Source organism: Muntiacus reevesi, chromosome 13 (assembly GCF_963930625.1).
Source record: "Muntiacus reevesi chromosome 13, mMunRee1.1, whole genome shotgun sequence".
NCBI lineage: Eukaryota > Metazoa > Chordata > Mammalia > Artiodactyla > Cervidae > Muntiacus > Muntiacus reevesi.
In genome coordinates, this window is record NC_089261.1 from 52,823,543 (window position 1) to 52,836,579 (window position 13,037).

A 13,037-nucleotide genomic window follows, 5' to 3' on the forward strand; every position below is an offset into this window, starting at 1 on the left:
AATACCATCATTCTTTGAGCTTCCCATTGGCCCTAAGTCTCTTCAGGTGTTTGAGTGGTAGGTATAAAAACCAATGAATCTGTGCCCCCAAAAGAAGAAAAGAAAAAAGTGAATTTCTTTCTATTCCTTAGATGGTTACTGACCTAATGCTTCAGCCTTACCTGGTGCTTCAGTTTGCCCTGGTCTTGACCCCCAGGCAGATTGCTGCATTAGCAAGGCACGCTGGAGGAACTGGAGGCAGCTGGTCAGAGCTGGACATGACTAGCTTCACAGGAGGAGGGACGTGTTTGGAAGTCTCAAGGTCCCACTCGGCACCCCAGGCCTCATTCCTGGCGCACCGGGTGGGAAGCTTAGCCTAACTCTTGAGTATAGAGCAAGCCCACGCGCTCAGTCACTCTGTCATGGCAGACTCTTTGTGATCCCATGGACTGCGGCCCATCAGGCTCCTCTGTCCATGGGATTCTCCAGGCAAAAATACTGAAGCAGGTTGCCATTGCCTACTCCAATGGATCTTCTTGACCCAGGGATCAAACCCAAGTTTCCTGTGTCAGCAGGTGGAGTCTTTACCACTGACCCACCTGGGAAGCCCAAAGCAAGCCCATAACCAACACTAAATTCAACCGAACCTGCCGGACTGTTTTTCCAGAGTCAATCAATTAACTAGGTATGACCTTCAAACTAAGAGATTTAAAGCACTCTTTAAGCATTTGTGTGTGTGTGTCTATGTGTGTGAGAATTCTACCCTCTTTTTCATCTCCCATCCCCATTCAGCAAGAACTTTTTTTTAGTACCAAATTAAGAGAAAGTGCTATGAGGCACAGAAGATGAAACAGACACAGATTTTGCCCTCAAGGAAACCTCACTTCTGTAGGGGAGAGAAGACTTATTTCTGGCTGCACCTTGCTGCTTGTGGGATCTCAGTATCCCAACCAGGGATTCAACCCGCACCCTGTGCATTGGAAGTGAGGAGTCTTAACCACTGGACTGCCAGGGAAGTCCTTGGAAATAAGACATTTATATAGATATACATTTGTTGAATGAATAAAAGAATAGCTGCATGAGGTAAATAGTGACACTTTCCAAAAAAGAGTTATAAATAAACTCTTGTGGCAATGAGGCAGGAAAAATCTCCCTCTGGATGGCTTAAAGGGGTTGTGAGAGAGGAAAACGCTGATACCAAACCCAGCAAGAGGCCACTACAGACCTTGGGTATCCACCAGCGCAGGAAAAAGGAAGTAGAATACTGATTAACACGAATAGTTTGGAAGCCAGTTTCTGCTAAAATGAGGTTGAATGTGGGGCTGGGGACAATGGGAAAGAGAAGGTTGGAATTAAAGGTTTACAAAAGTTCTCTGAGGCTTTTATTGCTTTCCTCACCCCTCCTTATTTCAAATAATTGAGAGCCTGAAGACGTATTAACATTTTTTTTTTAAAAGCAACTCACTCCACCTACAGAAAAGGAATGGGATGCTGGGTCACAAGCCAGCGTCTGTGATCCCCTTCAGCTATCAGCTTAGACAATTTCTCTCCTGAAGGAATTCCCAGGTTTGCAGAAGTTTCAGCTTATTACCAATGTCAAGAATTTGGCAAGTGGTGCTATGTCTGATACTGAGCGGGACCCTGTGGGGCTCCTGGGCAAAAGGCCTTTCTGTGCCCCCATTTCTTTGATTCCAGGCAACAACCTTCATTCAGCCTCCGTAACCTCCCCTGAGTTCCAAGGGGCTGATTCAAGCAGTTGTTTATTAGGGAAGGGAGGGGATGCAAGACCAGGGAGAAACAGTCCAGAGCAGCCTTGGGGCAAAGTCCTATTTTCCCATCAACAGATACAGGTGACAGACAATATCTCTGAGCCATTCTGCAGAGACTGAACCCCCCTCCAGGTGGGAGAAGTTAGCGATTAATGACGGTATGCTGCCCACAAGCATGGAGACCCCAGACCAGTTGGACCTGAAGGTTGACCATGTGGACTCCTATTTATCTCACCACCAACCCACCAAAAGAATGTCCATGAGTTGGTTACGCCCTCTTTGAACAATTACTATAAAACTTGTCACTGTCTTCCCCAAGCCGGGACACTTGGTTTTGAGGGCATTAGCCCGCTGTGTTCCCCTCTGCCTGGCAAAGTGATAAAGCTACTTTTTTCTAGCTCACCCAAAACTCTGTCTCCAAGATTTGATTCAGCACTGGTGTACAGAGAAGCTGAGCTTTCAGCATCTTGTCCCACAGAATTCTATAAATCTGCTTTAGCTAAATCCATTTCTGGGGTCTTCCCTGGAAGTCCAGTGGTTAGGGCTCTGTGCTTCCACTCAGGGGGGCATGGGTTGGATCCCTGTTCAGGGAACTAAGATCCTACATGCAGCCAAAAAAAAAAAAAAATCCATTTCTATATTACTCAGTCAAGTGGTATGAAAAGAGCCGGTTCTTCCGTGCCTCTGAATTCCTCTAACTGCTGGAGAAATTCACCCAGCCACTCCTCATTCCTGAAGATGACAAGGCTTAAAAGCCACTACTCGCAAGCTGGGACTGTGTAACCGATCTGTTTTGAAAGAGAATAGTCATAGCTATTCCCACCTATCTCAAGAGGGTGAAGAACTTCTGCCTTGTATTCTCATACAGGAGGTGAAAGCAAAGTAAAAGAATCCTGCTGTGAAAAATATTTTAACTAGAGGGAGAACATAGGAAACACTATTACAACGTCAGCATTAAGGTATCACATGCAATGTCTAGTCACCCCAAAGACAAGCATTTACAACACTGGGTCTGGATCACCCCTATGTTCACCGGCCTTACTGTGTGAACCGTGATGATGGGCTTTGAAGACCTCTGCTAAATATTCTCTTGACTAATCTCAGGAGGAGACAGAATACGCTGAGAAAATAATGAAGCTGCAGGAACAATGGGGTGGCTGAAGCTTCTTTCAGGAAATCAAGAAACTGGACCATGTCTGAGAATGGGCTGAATGCAATGGAGTAAGTGTGCATTACACTCGAAAAAGAGCGTGGATCAGTCACTACTGGGATCGCACACACTGGTTCCTGAAGAAGAACGATCCCCACTTGTGTAACTTTATGGAGATGCATTACCTGAACAAGCAGGTGAAATCCATCAAAGACCCACCAACTTGTGCATGACAGGGGTCCCTGAATCTGGCACGGCAGAGGGTGTCTTTGACAAGTACACCCTCGGAGTTGATGACGGCAGAGCTGAGTCTCAGGCCATAGCCATGGTGGGGGCGAGGTAACCAAGCAGGACCCTATGGGGTCTTCCCGGGACAGACCCCTCCCCCATATCCTCTGCTGTAGCTCCCCTCTGAAGTACCTAGATAACAGTATCTGATGCACATTTCCCAGGTTGACTTACAGATGCTAAATCCCTCACCAAATGGAAGAAATTGACCACTTGATGACCATGAGTGCGGAGCCCCCAGACTCACTGGTGCCTCTGGGCTGGTAAAGCTAACCCCTGTGACACGGCCCGTTACAGATGCCACCCCTCACTATCAGAGAATTGTACACAAGCTCATTACATATCCTGGGATGCCCCGCCCTTACCTTATCTTTAAAAACGCTTTCCTGAAACCCGTACAGGAGTGTAACAGGCAGCAGTAGGTGCCCTGGACTCCTTGCGTGGTGCCCTGCACCAAACACTTTCCTCACCACCACCTGGGGTCAGCAGACGGGCTTTACTCCGTGCAGGCCACTTGAGTTCTGTAACCAGGGGTGAATTCCCTGGTCCCCAAAGCAGTACATGCATGTGGGGCTTACCCTGACCTTTTCTAAAAGTTGTACTAAAACACTGAAATTCCCTCATTCATATGATTCTTCCAAATAATTTCGTACCTACCGCCTACCCCCCAAACAAAACAAAACAAAACCGTGAGGGCTACCTGCCATCAAAGAAGAAGAACTTGCCCCGTCCATTCTTTTCTCCGTGAATGAAGTTGCCCTCGAATCTGTCCGTGGAGGAGTAGGTGACTGTGCAGAAGCCGTGCGGTAATCCATCGTCATCCAGGTGCCCTGGGGAAAGGCAAACACAGGGCAAACCTGAGCTTCCACGCTCCCCCACCATCAGGTCTGTGCTCAGACGCTGCCAGCAGGTGCCCTGAGCAGCCTGGGGGTCCCTTCCTTGCTCAGGGAAGGGCGAATGCCAAGCTTTCTCTGCCTGCATCAGCACCATCAATTCTACTTAGATACTATTTCAGAAGGACAGGTCCACGATAGACCACCTTAGACACATGTAAGAATAGGAACCCAAACCACGCTCATATTTTACGAGGGACTGAAAGTTATTCTCAATAGTAACATCTGCAGTGTGAGTTTCAGCTGACTCAGTACTTCTCCCCACACTACTCCTCAGGTTTGGAATGAATGCCCCTGAATGGTCAAGCTTAACCGGAACGTGGTTGAGACGGCACACCGTCTTGGCAATATGTGACGTGGTTCTAGAACGAAGCACAATACAACTTTATACATCATTATATGGTCTGATGTGGCGCTCTGCTGGCCAGGCACCCTCTGCAACCCCCCTGCTCTTTGTTACCTTCTGACAACAAGAGCTCGACCCACCTCTCTACAACTGCCCTAACGTCCGCACCTCATCATACAAACACACAAACCCAGAGTCCTTCTGAGCTTGAGCTTAAGCTTAACACTGAACTCACTGCTTTACTTTATAAACATCTTTCTGCTTTCAATGTTCAGTAATAACCTTGTCATATACCTTCTGCCCATTGGATTCAGAGGATTTGTGCTTTAAATGTAGCCAGAAGTATCCACATGACCCTTTAAGGAGTGATTTTGAACATCAGCAGCCATGATTACACTGTGATCTTTAAATTGCTGGTTCTTCTTGCATCACCAATTGGTATATTCTAATATTTATGTCTCCAGTCAACATTTAGGTTTCTTATTATTATCCACATATTTCACAACACCCAGGAGTCACCTCCTCGGTGTCCCCCCAGTCATGTTGCTGAGCTAATTTTGCAGACGTGGGTTGAAAATGAAGCAGCAGTTAATCTACTGACTTTTTCCTGGGTTAATGACCTGAGTCATGGATGAAAAGGTATAAAAGCATTAAATACTATGCAATGCAGGGACATTAAACACTTAAATATGGCTTCCAGATGGCTCACAGACATAAAAAAAAAAAGAAAGAACACAGACCATAACACCACAATGAATGCTTTACTCTCCTAAAGTAATTTCTTCTAAATTGATAAAAGAGTATCATCCCTTAGAAGGGATAGTAGGCAAGCACTCTTATGAAGAACAAAAAACCTGTTTATTTGTATTATTGATTACATAAACATAAAATACAAATGAACAAAGACTGTTTTATTGCTATATCTCATTCTGCATAGAATGAATTACCTAAAATATATCACAAGAAAACATGGCTACTTAAATAAATTACAATCAATAAGGATCCTTTCCTCTTAACACAATTTTTTTTTCACCAAGGGCCAGGAAATTAATGGTTAGGAGGGAACTAGGCCACATTTGCTTCCTTGCTCAAAAACCAAAAACTGTGTGTGACATGATTCAATGACACTTGAATCATATGAAATAATTTGGACAATTATTTTCTAAATATCTACTGATGACATTTTTCTCATTGAAATAAATTAAATCTTTTTCTTTTTTCATTTAAAAAAACACACTCAGTGTATAGTTAAAAGCTTTTTAAATGAAATGTTGCTCAGATCAAATTAAATTTAGTTGTTAGCATTCCTACAAATGTAGCATCCCACTTTTGATTTAGGTATAACTACCAGAATAACCAATTTAGCCTTATATTGAAGTACCTACTAATCTGTTGAAAATGCTTTCTCCATAGAAAACAGTTCACCTATTTCAGACTTTATAAAACTAATGTTTGATGAAATTAGTGATTCTACCTCGCTTTTTAATTTTTTAAAATATATTTTTAAAATTTATTTGGCCATGCTGGGTCTTAGTTGTAGCATGTGGGATCTATTAATAGTTCCCTGACCAAGGATCAAACCTGGGCCCCCTGTATTGGGAGCACAGAGTCCCTGGACCACTGGGGAAGTCCCTATTCCACTTTCGATCAAGAGAAGTATTATGATAAATATGAACACTAAGGGGAAAAAAAACCCAATGTAAATTCATTTCCAACTTTCCTCAGTTGCAATGGTCCTGTCCTATTTCTGAGCAAAACACTGCAGGTGCACCCTCAGCAGCGGCATTTAGATATTAGAGAAAAATGGAAGCATCACAGAACACAATAAAAACACTCGAGGGACAGGACTGAATCCTACTGAGATGAAAGTGGTAACATCAGCCCACCCCATGAAGGATGCTTGCCTCTTTACAGGCCAGCGACGAGAAGTCCCATCACCTTCTTATTCTCTAGGGAGAAAGGAACAGGAGAGCTGCTGAATGATGGCCGTTTGGTGACACCACGTGTTTAGGAGGAAGGCTGGCGTGGGTGACACTTTACTGCCTTTCCAAAGGTGTTCAGTCGGTGTGCTGTGAGAAATCTCTGAAATCGCCTTCTATCAGATCACAGCAGCGTCCTCTGGTTGGCTTGTCTGTTCTCTTCTCATCCTTCCAAAAGCAGGACGATGTGATCACTGACCAGGATGTGATCAATGACCAGGATCAATGAAAAGGAGCTAAAAGTTACTAAGGCTTATGATCATTCAAGACTCCCATCCTGAATATTTAATAGCCTGGGGTGGTGTTTCTGGTAGCAGAAGTTTATGTTTAAAACAACACCCACAACCAAAACAATAACAACTGAGAGACTTTCCAAGAAAAGAAATGTCAGGAAGAGAAGAGACTGGGTTGCTATGACCTCACATCTCCTACCAACTAGTGGTACAGGAGCTTCTGGTACAACTCTTGTTCCAAAGCCATTTGGACAATAAGATCATGTAATATTTATCTTGCCAGTAAGTCAGTTTAATGGAGAGGGAGACTGAAACACAGAGAAGAAAAAAAATCTGTATATGTTTTGCATCAGGCATCAGGCACTGAGTTATGCAATTTCCTATTATCTAAATGAAACCTCACAGTCATCCCTCAAATTCCAGTCTTACAGATGAGAAAGTCATCCCTATTGCCCAAGAAGCACATTAACAGCTACCCTGAAAGAGCTATGTGTGCAGGTCAGGAAGCAACAGTTAGAACTGGACATGGAACAACAGACTAGTTCCAAATAGGAAAAGGAGTACGTCAAGGCTGTATATTGTCATCCTGCTTATTCAACTTGTATGCAGAGTACATCATGAGAAACGTTGGGCTGGATGAAGCACAAGCTGTAATCAAGGTTGCTGGGAGAAATATCAATAACCTCAGATATGCAGATGACACCACCCTTATGGCAGAAAGTGAAGAACTAAAGAGCCTCTTGACAAAAGTGAAAGAGAAGAGTGAAAAAGTTGGTTTAAAGCCCAACATTCAGAAAACTAAGATCATGGCATCTGGGCCCATCACTTCATGGCAAATAAATGGGGAAACAGTGGAAACATTGGCTGACTTTATTTTTCTGGGCTTCAAAATCACTGCAGATGGTGACTGCAGCCATGAAATTAAAAGATGCTTACTCCTTGGAAGAAAAGTTATGACCAACCTAGACAGCATATTGAAAAGCAGAGACATTACTTGGTCAACAAAGGTCCATCTAGTCAAGGCTATGGTTTTTCCAGTGGTCATGTATGGATGTGAGGGTTGGACGGTGAAGAAAGCTGAGCACCGCAGAATTGATGCTTTTGAACTGTGGTGTTGGAGAAGACTCTTGAGAGTCCCTTGGACTGCAAGCAGATCCAACCAGTCCATCCTAGGGGAGATCGATCCTGGGTGTTCATTGGAAGGGCTGATGTTGAAGCTGAAACTCCAGTACTTTGGCCACCTGATGTGAAGAGCTGACTCATTTGAAAAGACCCTGATGCTGGGAAAGATTGAGGGCAGGAAGAGAAGGGGATGACAGAGGATGAGATGGTTGGATGGCATCACCAACTCAATGGAAATGGGTTTGGGTGGACTCCTGGAGTTGGTGATGGACAGGGAGGCCTGGCATGCTGCGGTTCATGGGGTCGAAAAGAGTTGGACACGACTGAGCGACTGAACTGAACTGAATGAGCGAATGGATGCGAAGAACCCCTTCCTGCACTCTTTCAATCCTGGGATAAGAGCAAACTGGCAGGGTATCCTTTCTTTCCTGCCAATGGCAGAAGCGACCTCTAAAGAGAGGGGATCTCAGGTCCCAGGCAGAGAAATGGAAGGGGCCTTCATAGTTAAGATAGCATATGCTGACGGCAAATGCCTGTCTCCTCCACGTGTTACTCAACGCAAAGAGCAACACTAGTCCTGCCTGCTCGGATCGAGGTCAGTCTGTGCAATGTGCCAAGTCAGCCAACAGCCTTCCAGGCCAGTTCCCACTCAGCAGAGGTTGAGTGCCACACCCAAACAAGGAAAAGCCAATCGAATGACGGTCGTGGGTTGGGAGAGCTGCCCCAGCCCTTGTGTGTATACCTGTTTGCAGCACAATTTTCAAATATTGACAGAAGTTAGAGAAAGGGGAAAAAAAGGAACCGCCTCACAAATCTACTTTTTCACTTTGTTCTCAAGATCATTATCTACTGAACAGACAGAAAGTTCAATTTTTTTCCCCTCGGATTCCCTCAGTATTTTTTCCTGAATCTGATGAGAGCGAGGGTTGTATTCTGTGCAGTGATGGTTCCTCTCAGCAGAGGAAATTCCCTCTGGATCAGACACTCTGCTGCTTACAGCCTCAGGCTTACTCACAGGAGATCTGAGTGTGTGTGTGTGCGCGTGTGTGTGTGTGTGTGTGTGTGTGTGTGTGTGTGTGTGTGTGGGTTCCTCTCAGAACCAGAGACACTTACATGCATTGTTGGTTTTGTAGAACAGAATTATTTTTAAAAAGGTAATAATAATAAAAAAGGCAAACTTACTCTGTTTAGTGCAAGAATGTGCCTTCATGATGAAGCACTTATGCTTGTGGTTAAAAACACAATTTGATTTTTGAAAGTCATCCTTTGCAAGAGCTCCGTTATTAGTCGTGAGGGTCATAGTTTTAATGTGAGGCCCACATACAAAGGGTGTTACCGGAACACCTCGCCTGTATTTTTCCTAAGTCCAGAGCATCAGTAGTCTTATTAGAGACAGGTAGGATAAGTGATTAGGAGAACAGTTAAAAATACTCTTAATATTTGAGAGAGAGTGGCATGGAGGCATGGGGCTTCCCATGGTGACTCAGACGGTAAAGAATCCATCAGCAATGTGGAAGACTTGGGTTCAATCCCTGGATCAGGAAGATCCCCTAAAAGAGGGCATGGCAACCCGCGGCAATATTCTTTCTGGAGAATTCCATTGACAGGAGCCTGGCGGGCTACAAGTCCATGAGGTCAAAATCAATCAGACACAACTGAGTGACTAAGTGCACACACACAGCGTGGAAGCATATACATGAACATATGTAAGACAGAGAGCAAATGGAAATTCGCTATATGACTCAGGGAACTCAAACCTGGGCTCTGTCATGACCTAGAGCGGTGCGAAAGGGTGGGAGGTGGGAGGGAGGCTTTAAGAGGGAGGGGACATATGTACACCTGTGGCTAATTCATTTTGATGTATGGCAGAAATCAAACCAATATTGTAAGGCAATCATCAATCAATTAAAAATAAATAAATATCTTAAGGGGAAAAAAATCCTCTTACAATCTGAGGGGACTGGGGCAGTGAAACACGGAGATTCTTGTTTTCATTCTGGCTTCTTCGTTCTAGCGATGCTGCTCTTTCCGCTTTTCTTCTTCCTCCGTGTCGCCTTTATGTATTCAGGCCTGTGGGATTTTTCCTGCCCTCATAACTGCTACTTCAAAGAGCCTTCTACATGATCGCTTCCCCTGCTCCCCACTGCCTGCTCATTCTCCCAGAGCAGAGCCCCCAACCTTCCATTCTGAGCTCTACAGAGCCTCTAGGACATGGTTCACGGTCTGGGCCTGGGACAAGACTCCCTTCCCTGTATCACCCTCCACTTTTCTCCTCCTCGACCCTCTGTTATAGTAAAAGCCGGCGGTTCGTCTCTGAATGTGCCTGAAATAATTCCACTCTCCCCCTCTCCTTTTTCTTTCTTTTTTTTATGTTTTGGTGCACCTGGGTTAATATTTGATTAGCTAAAATTTCTTGATGATGCTAGTGAATCATACATAAGAGTGTCCCCTTCTTTGCAGGATGATATTAGTCTTATTGAATTTTGCCAGCCTAATTAGAGAAAACCTTTATCTCATCATTTGCATTTGTATTTATTTAGTGAAGTTGTTTCTTTTCGAATGCTTGTTGGCCATTTGTTTTCTTTTTTCCTGTGAATTGTTGTTTCATTCCACACCTCTCTTTACTTGCAAAGTGCCTCTCTCAACTGGACTCAATTTCATGCCAACTCTTCGGGGAATTCCTTCCCCAACTACTTCCACAAGCTGTATGCAATTTTCATTTCTTCTCAACCACCATCACTCATCTGATTAGACATGATATATTTATTTCAAATTATATTAGAGACCACCTTGTATTCATCTTTGTGTCTACTGGTAGGCAAAGAAATAGATGTAATAAAAAATTCTATTCCCAAAGCTAAACATCACCCTTTGCTGCACCAATGAGCCTCAAAGAAAAAAAAGTCACAGCAAGGGGACCTCCTTAGAGGTCCAGTGGTTGAGACTCTGTGCTTCCAATGCCAAGGGCATGGGTTTGATCCCTTGTAGGAACAAAGATCCCGCATGCTGTGCAGTGCAGCCAAGAAAACCTTTAAAATAATAATAATATAAAAAAATAAAAACCACAGTGGGAGCTCAGGCGATGTTTGCAGGTCCGCTGAGGCCCAGGGCTGCCTTCCCAAGGAAGCACAGCTAACATCATAAACAGAAACTCCCTCTCCTCCACCCACCTGCCCTCAGGGATTCCTCTGCCAGGGCTTAGAACTCCAATCAGGCTACAGTTCCACCCTAACAGAGAGGTAACCAAAAGATACCTGATGCACAATCAACACTCAACTTAAGTCCTGAAGAGACCAGTTTCTTCCCCAGAGTAAATTTCTATGGAGGAAGAAAAAGGATGTCTGTAGCAGAGGCTACCAGTTAAATTCTCTTTCCCCAAATATATTTTTTTCTGAAAGACACTGAACTTTTTCAGAACCAGCCTCTAAAGAGTGACATTGATAAAGAATGACACCGATAACTGTTGCTTTCAAACTCAGCTACCAACTGTTTCCTACATGTGACTGGCTCATTAAGAAATAAAAAATAAGGGTGTAGGGAGACTATCTGGAGAAGCGAATGGCAACCCACTCCAGTATTCTTGCCTGGAGAATTCCATGGACAGAGGAGCCTGGCAGGCTCTAGTCCGTGGGGTTGCCAAGAGTCAGACATGACTGAGCAATTAACACACACACACAAACACACACACACATACACAGAGGAAAACAACGTAGTATGATGGAGCAGGGTTCTGGGGTCCAAGCCTGTCCCCTGCATCGCTGAGGGTCCTTGGATCAGTTCTTAACTTCTCTAAGCCTCGGTGTCCTCCTCTGGAAAATTAGGATAATATGAGTATCGACGTCATGAGATTGAATGGATAATGTGTGTGTGAAACAGCACAGAGCCTGCACGTAGTAAGAACTAAATAATTACAGCAATAATGATAGCTGAGACAATGAAACTACAGAGAACACAGGCTCTGCATAGGGACAGAGGTAGGTTAGCTGGTACTTCAACAGCAAGATACTCAGACTAGCCTTTCACCAGTCCCCCATGCATGTGTTAGATGTTGACACTATTACAGACAGCACTTTAAAAGGCCAAGAATGGCTGGAAAAAAGCCTGCTTTTACACATGCATGCTCTAGACACTGTGTAAGTCTGAGCCGTGTGTGCCTCTAAGGACTTAAAGGCTCTGTGTTACTTTGTTTACTGTTGGTATGACTGGTAACCATGTGTCCTGGATTGCTCCAGACATCCAAGGTTTAAGCCAGTTGTGCCAGCATAAGTATTAAATAGTGACCCTTCTCAAGTATATTCTGACTTTGGACAATAATGTATATGAACACACCCTCACACTCTATATCACAGAAACTTCCTTGCTTATATAAAGAAGTTTCTCTGCTTCCACCCATTGAGCAATCTCAAAAGCATCGATGTATTTCTAAAGCTGCTTGTTCACATTCTGCAAGGAGCCTGGGACTGTGGACAACTGGGCCTTAGGTTTCCAAACAGCTTCAAAGGGTAAGGTGGTCTAACCTTGGGAGCACTGCCTGTGATCAAGGGTTTGCATTATGTTTACGAGTCAAAGTAAACTTTGAAGAAGGAGACCAAGTCCTAACAATTTGATAGCCTTTTTCAATTATCTTTCAAAACATGAAGGCACACCTAGTCAATAATTTAAATTTAAATAAGACTACCAGTCAACGTCTTTGGGCCCCAGGAAGTCCCAGCACTGGCTTTATTCATTATAGAGAAAATAGTTCAAGGCATTATGAATTTAAAGCAAAACCAACTCTCCTTGAAGCTCCATAGAGAAATAAGAAGTTTCAACAGTTACATGAAGACAGCTTTTAGAGAATTCAAAAATACTATTCAACTTAATCTCTCCCTAAGACCTTGGGGGCACTGCAAACGGAGTCAATTACATTGATACAAAAATTAATTTTTTTTCCTCCCAAAGTAGCAGTAACTGCATTCTCATGCATCCGTAAGCCTTGTCACTTTGTCTTTCTTTACCATTTCTAAGAACTTGTTTATACAAATTAGATAGGAAGCAGATTCAACCAAAAGCTAAAAAATGTTTACTTAGCTGTTTGGTTAAAATATTCTGGAATAATACCACGTAACACTGCAAAACATCACGACGTACCGTCTAGGGTAGAATCAAATAAATAACCGCTAAAGTGTATTTTCCAGTATTCACTGTTACAAAATCATAACGTCTCATGATACAAACAACTAGATTGTATAACGTCCCCACCTCGTTTTTTTAGAACTAGCCAAAAAAAAAAAAAAAA

General features: G+C 43.7%; 1 protein-coding gene across 3 annotated transcripts in view; it reads right to left on the reverse strand.

Moving 5' to 3' along the window:
• SETD7 (SET domain containing 7, histone lysine methyltransferase) overlaps positions 1-13,037 on the reverse strand; it is a 52,396-nt gene that overhangs the window by 37,188 nt on the left and 2,171 nt on the right. For all 3 annotated transcript variants that reach the window (XM_065904861.1, XM_065904862.1, XM_065904863.1), the window contains exon 3: positions 3,887-4,016. In XM_065904861.1, the coding sequence (XP_065760933.1) occupies positions 3,887-4,016 (130 nt within the window). The remainder of the gene's footprint in view (positions 1-3,886; positions 4,017-13,037) is intronic.